The sequence below is a fragment of the Solanum tuberosum genome, unplaced genomic scaffold (genome assembly GCF_000226075.1).
Source record: "Solanum tuberosum cultivar DM 1-3 516 R44 unplaced genomic scaffold, SolTub_3.0 scf00579, whole genome shotgun sequence".
Lineage (NCBI taxonomy): Eukaryota > Viridiplantae > Streptophyta > Magnoliopsida > Solanales > Solanaceae > Solanum > Solanum tuberosum.
In genome coordinates, this window is record NW_006239509.1 from 80,249 (window position 1) to 85,744 (window position 5,496).

Below are 5,496 nucleotides of genomic sequence, written 5' to 3' on the forward strand. Positions count from 1 at the left end.
AATGTTGCAAGTTGAACCAAGGGAGTTCAATAGTGGCATATTTACATAGTTTCCATCCTTTACATTTTAGTCCCAATTTTCTATTCCTATTTCTTTAAGATCCTAAGTTAGTTTATTAGGGTAGTATTGTCATTTCTATTTGTCTAGGGTTTAGTTTTACATTGTATAAATACCTTGTATGTACTCATTTGGGGATATGAATGAAATTATCCTTAGCTTAACTTAGCCTAGTTCTTACTTTAACTTAGTTTGTAGTTTGTTTCCTTCTCGACTTCCATTCTTGCATCAGTTCCACCACAAACAACCCAAATACATACTGTTTGTTCACAAATCACACCCAAATTCTGATAAGAAAGTGAAGGCCTTCTGAACTGCAGACGATGTGGAGACGACTTAACTCGAAGAATCATGAAAGGCATACTCAAACAGAGTCAGATCCCTGTTCATTCTGTTGGAGCATGTACGCATTCTTCATTTCTTCCAAAACAGAGTCATTTTTGTACTGATGAAGACACTCATTTATTAGGTTCAAGGGGGAGAAAAAAGATGATCAAATCTTTTATTTTTTGATGAATTTCTTAATTGGGTTTGGGTCAAAGAATGTGGATATGGGTCGGGTGGGTTGAAAAAAAATTGGTGGGTTGGAATTTAAATTTATCCAATAGAAAAATGCCACGTAATAATTATTAATAATAAAAAATAAAAAATAAAAGATTGTTAGTTTTAAGGGTATTAGTGGACCAAAAAGGTGGATTGAGGGGTATATTTAACTCAATAGGTGGATGAGGGGTATTCTTAGACCTTTTCGAATAGTTCAGGGGTATTTTTGGCCCTTTTCCGTTAAATATTTGCAAGTAAAGTAAAAGAAGAGCATAAAAGAGGGATTCATAAAAATACATAATCCAGTCAGGATCGTGTGACTTATTCAAAACTGTAAATCTATACTACTTTAAAAGCATGAACTCCCCAAATTGAAAGTTAAATTACATAAATACCCCTAACTTAAAAAACACCTAACTAAAAACAGTTCAACCGTCACACTACTTCATCGCACTGCAAACTCCACCGAGAAACATCGCCTCTTCCAACGCCCACAATCTGAACCATCGCAAGCTTTCAAATAATCCCCAACAGATGCAACTCGTTACTTCTCCTTCCTTCCTCTATTTATACCCACCAAACGCCAAACATCGCCTCCCATTACGATTCCAACTTCTGAAGAACACGAAAAGGTATGGCATGTTTCATCTTCTAACACCAACGTTCTGCCTTTGTTTTTTTTTGTTTTTTTTATGACAAGGGAAACCCGCAGCCGCTACCATTTGGGTGCGCACAGGGTAAAACCCCCGCTCCTATGCAATAGCTCGCAAACCACATAGGAGAGGTAACCCGCACTAGGCAAGCCCGGTGCGACGAGCTCGACCCAGAAGGCAAACCCCTTGCTTTCACTGGCAAGGGGTTTCGAACTTGAGACCTCCAACATGGAAGTCCCAAGCCCAAACCAACGTTCTGCCTTTGTTTCGCACGCCCTCATCTGCACTTTATTATTCAACTTACAATTATGCGCGTCAGGCCAACATTGTTCCAGCTCCTGAAAAACACAATCAAATATTGGAATTGGCTTTGAATTCTGGCCACCTTTAACTGTTGTAAGTGATTAAGTTCCACCCTCTTTGTTTTATCCTCATGTTTTTCAGCAAATTACATCTATTCCCACATCTATATCCCATCCGCTCCAGATACACCGCCCCTCAAATATCTAACACTCTATAAATTAACATTCAAATTGATTATGGACTGTTATTTTTGGCACTGGAGTTCTGGACACATCCAAACATTTTTTTTTTTGAACTTGGTAACTTTGTATTATATCACAAAACAGTACATGGGTCGTACTGTAACCTTATATACAAGAGTACTCCTGATTTCACTTCTCTACGTCTAAATTGAGTCTAACACATCAATAATAGAGACAGTGTCATTAGAGTATAACTGATTACACCAAAAGACTAAAAGTAAAATGCAGTTTAGTTTAACTTTCTGCGCATTGTTCTCTATGCTCTCAAACATCTTGAATTCCTTTCTTCCAAACAGCCACCAGATAGCCCCCGGGATAATTCTCCATCTACCTCTATCCTTAGGCATGTACACCTGCTTCCTCCCAGCATAGTAATGCCTCAGCCACCTTCCTGGGGAATTGTCCAGGAGATGCCTTTGTGGCTTAGGAATATTCTCCACAGATGATGGGTGTACTTGCAATGTAAAAATAACACACCCAAACATTTTTCATCGCATTCTATCCCCTGTATATAGTTCCACTATCTTTAAGTTCCAGGAATGCTAACTTTTGCCACTTCGCGCAGGTTATAACATACGCGCTCTCAACATAGGTGATACTCGAACCCTTAATACTGTAAACCGTTTCACACGTTCCACTAAATATTTTTTTTGAAACTGGTAACTTAACGTTCCACTAAATTTAACAAAACTACTTGCAGCACACTGTTATTGGGCTTATGAAATTGCTTAAATGTACTTTATGATTCTTTTTAATTCTACTAAGACACAAAAACGCCCAAAGTTAAAATTGTTACTCACTATTCCCTCTGTACCTCTAACCATCTAGATTCAGCATACATAGCAACTGAAACTGAACTATCAAAGCAGAGTGTTCCGATTAACAAGATACCAAAACACTCCGTTGTTTGGGTGATGAGAGTAATAGTAATTTGAAAGGGTTCAGTAATTTCATACAAGAATTCAAGGCATGAGAGCATTTTACAAATGATAATCTTAGTTGACGACGAGGTAATATCATTGACACATTCACTTACGTTAATCAACCTATTCTAGGCTTATGTGACATGTGAGTCTCAACCTATAAAGGTATCAGGCAGCCTCCAGTATGTGCTTATAGAATATATATTTAGAGTATATTTGTTGATACCTCACTTTAATATGCTCTTTCCAAACTAGGGACTTTTGGGATTTCAACTCTTTCCGTGAGTAGTGTGCTGATCCATACAATGTTTCAAAAAGCACTAGACTTGCGCACCAGGTACACTCCATGTTTTATATGTTCAACATTATTTATTTAACCTCACTGCCACAACTAATGTTAAAACTATACTTAAACAAGGTAGGCAAGCTACCTTTTGGGGGGAAATTATATAGCACCAGTCGTATCGATTTTCAATCCACAAAATTACAAAACCAAAGCCCTTCACATATTTATGTTGTACAGTAACTACTCTCATCAGAAATGGAGGGCGTGAAGTCATAAAGGCTGAAAAGAAAGATATTACAATAACACCAAGGTAATGAAAAAAGCTACAGAAGCGTCGTTAGATATTACAATGGATGGGTTGTTGGCTGATACACAAGTACCTTCTAACCAACTCTACAACTTTCCACAAAAACCCATTACTATTTACAGATGTTACATGACACTAATGAAACTTTCATTGGTTGTATTCACTATTCACAGGTTCGGCTGAATGAGAAACAAGATAACAATCACCATGCAACGTCGAAAGGCCACAACACTATAGTGCAGAATTACGGGTTCCAAATGCTGATTCAAGCACAATTACTTACTTAGAATTAATCAGAAAATTCGGCAACAAATTGTTTGCCGAACTAATAAGGAACTTTGTAAAAGATGTTCAACATGACTGTCCAGCAACAAAATACAAAAAACAAGGCAGCCAGTCAATAGGGCGTAATGGAGTACTATTTGCAAACTTAAATTCGGTGAGCCGGAAACATGTGTTCCAACACTTCATTTAGATTATAACGAAAATATGCTTAAAATATAGCATTATTGCATATACAATGGATCTAAGAAATAAAGTATGCACAAAATTGCACGGATAACATATGCCAAATAGAGTATGGAGATTATTCCATGGTTTTATTGGGGCAAATATAGAACCAATATTGTTTCAACGATATATGAATTTCAACACTAGGCAAACATGTGCGGTGAATATAGTAACTAAAGAATTGCAAGGATTACCAGGATATGTACTTCTTGGATTTGGATAAGGGTGCAAGGGCTCCAATGACTTCACATTTCCCCACAACTTACGAAACGCAGGACCCTAAAAAGATGTAGCATTATATTGTCAAAACATATATATACTCTTTAACAACAAAATAATAGATATCCAGATTATTAGTACTAGAAACAATAGATAACAAATTTTCCATACATTTTACATTTTAGAATATACATTTTGAACTCTTTGAAGTTCTGATCAGTACCGATAAATGGTGCTATTTATAGATAATTTGTAATATTTTCTTCATGGGTCTTCCCCAACATTCAATAAAATCATCAGCTTTTACCAAAACATAAGCAATTAAGCATAGGCAAACAAATCAATTCAATAGATGTAGCATTATATAGAATCTTAATGGAGTAGAAAGAGTGGATTACCTTTCTAGTGGCTAACGTTGGAGTTAAATCCTCAGTAAAAATTGTAATTGCAGTGTATTGTACAAGATCAACAGTGGACTTTGCAAGAAACAAGTGAACAATCAATGAAGCAAATGATAACACCAGACCTCCTAATGCTGCCCATTTTATTTTGGATTTCATCTCAATAATATTGGGATAGAAACATGGATATGGGCATCAAGTATATCACAAATCATATCAAACTTTGAGGTAAATCTCACGGATACATATGAATAAGTAGAACCTGGATCAAATATCACATTAGCCATCCGGTCACAGACAAAAATAGTACATGTGATCACCGCGTCAGATGTCTCTGCCTCATTCTTGCCCGGAAAGGCATAGAACTGAGCCCTATCATCTTGATGAGCCACTTCTTGCATGTTACCTCTACCTGCATTACCATTTCATCTACCTACACGGCTTCGCTGATTACCTTCTCGCCCACCTTATGGGTGTCCTCTACCATTATTACCATTTCCCGCGGGTACCACTGCTCTAGACTGCTGCTGCGCGGAATCTAACACACGTGGGTAGGGACAATCTCTCCTCATATGCCCAGGCTCTCCACAGTTGTAACATATACGATCAAAAGATAGCCTGCTACCCGCTGAAGGTGCGACTCCCTGGCTATCCTGAATCAAATTATGAGATAGAGTTCCTAAGTAGTTACCTATAGAGGTGGGCATAGCGGACTGAATTGGCTTGCCTGCAATCGTTGGCCTTCTGGACCCCTGGAGTAAGAACCTTGAAAGTTACTCGAGTTCTTGGCCCTTTTGCCAATGCCTTAGCCTGACTGTCTCGCCTCACCCCCTCCACTTTCTTAACATAGTCTGTTACCTCATTGAAGTTCCTCCCTGCAGAAGTCATATGAACATATAACACTTGCAACTCAGAATTTAGTCCCCTAATAAATAACCGATTCTTTATTCCTCAGTAGTCACCAATTGAGTAGCATATCTAGACAAAATATGGAACTTGGCCTCATAAGCAGCCACAGTCATACCACATTGCTCTAAAGCCGTGAACTCATC

General features: G+C 37.9%; 1 protein-coding gene across 1 annotated transcript in view; it reads right to left on the reverse strand.

The window, feature by feature from the left end:
- Nucleotides 1-4,606, reverse strand: part of LOC102594538 (uncharacterized) — a 20,591-nt gene extending 15,985 nt beyond the window's left edge. Inside the window, exons 1-2 of the mRNA XM_006365871.2 lie at nucleotides 4,442-4,606; nucleotides 4,019-4,103 (exon numbers count right to left, since the gene is read on the reverse strand). Of these exons, the coding sequence (XP_006365933.1) occupies nucleotides 4,019-4,103; nucleotides 4,442-4,603 (247 nt within the window). The 5' untranslated portion in view covers nucleotides 4,604-4,606. The remainder of the gene's footprint in view (nucleotides 1-4,018; nucleotides 4,104-4,441) is intronic.
- Nucleotides 4,607-5,496: the final 890 nt, after the last annotated feature.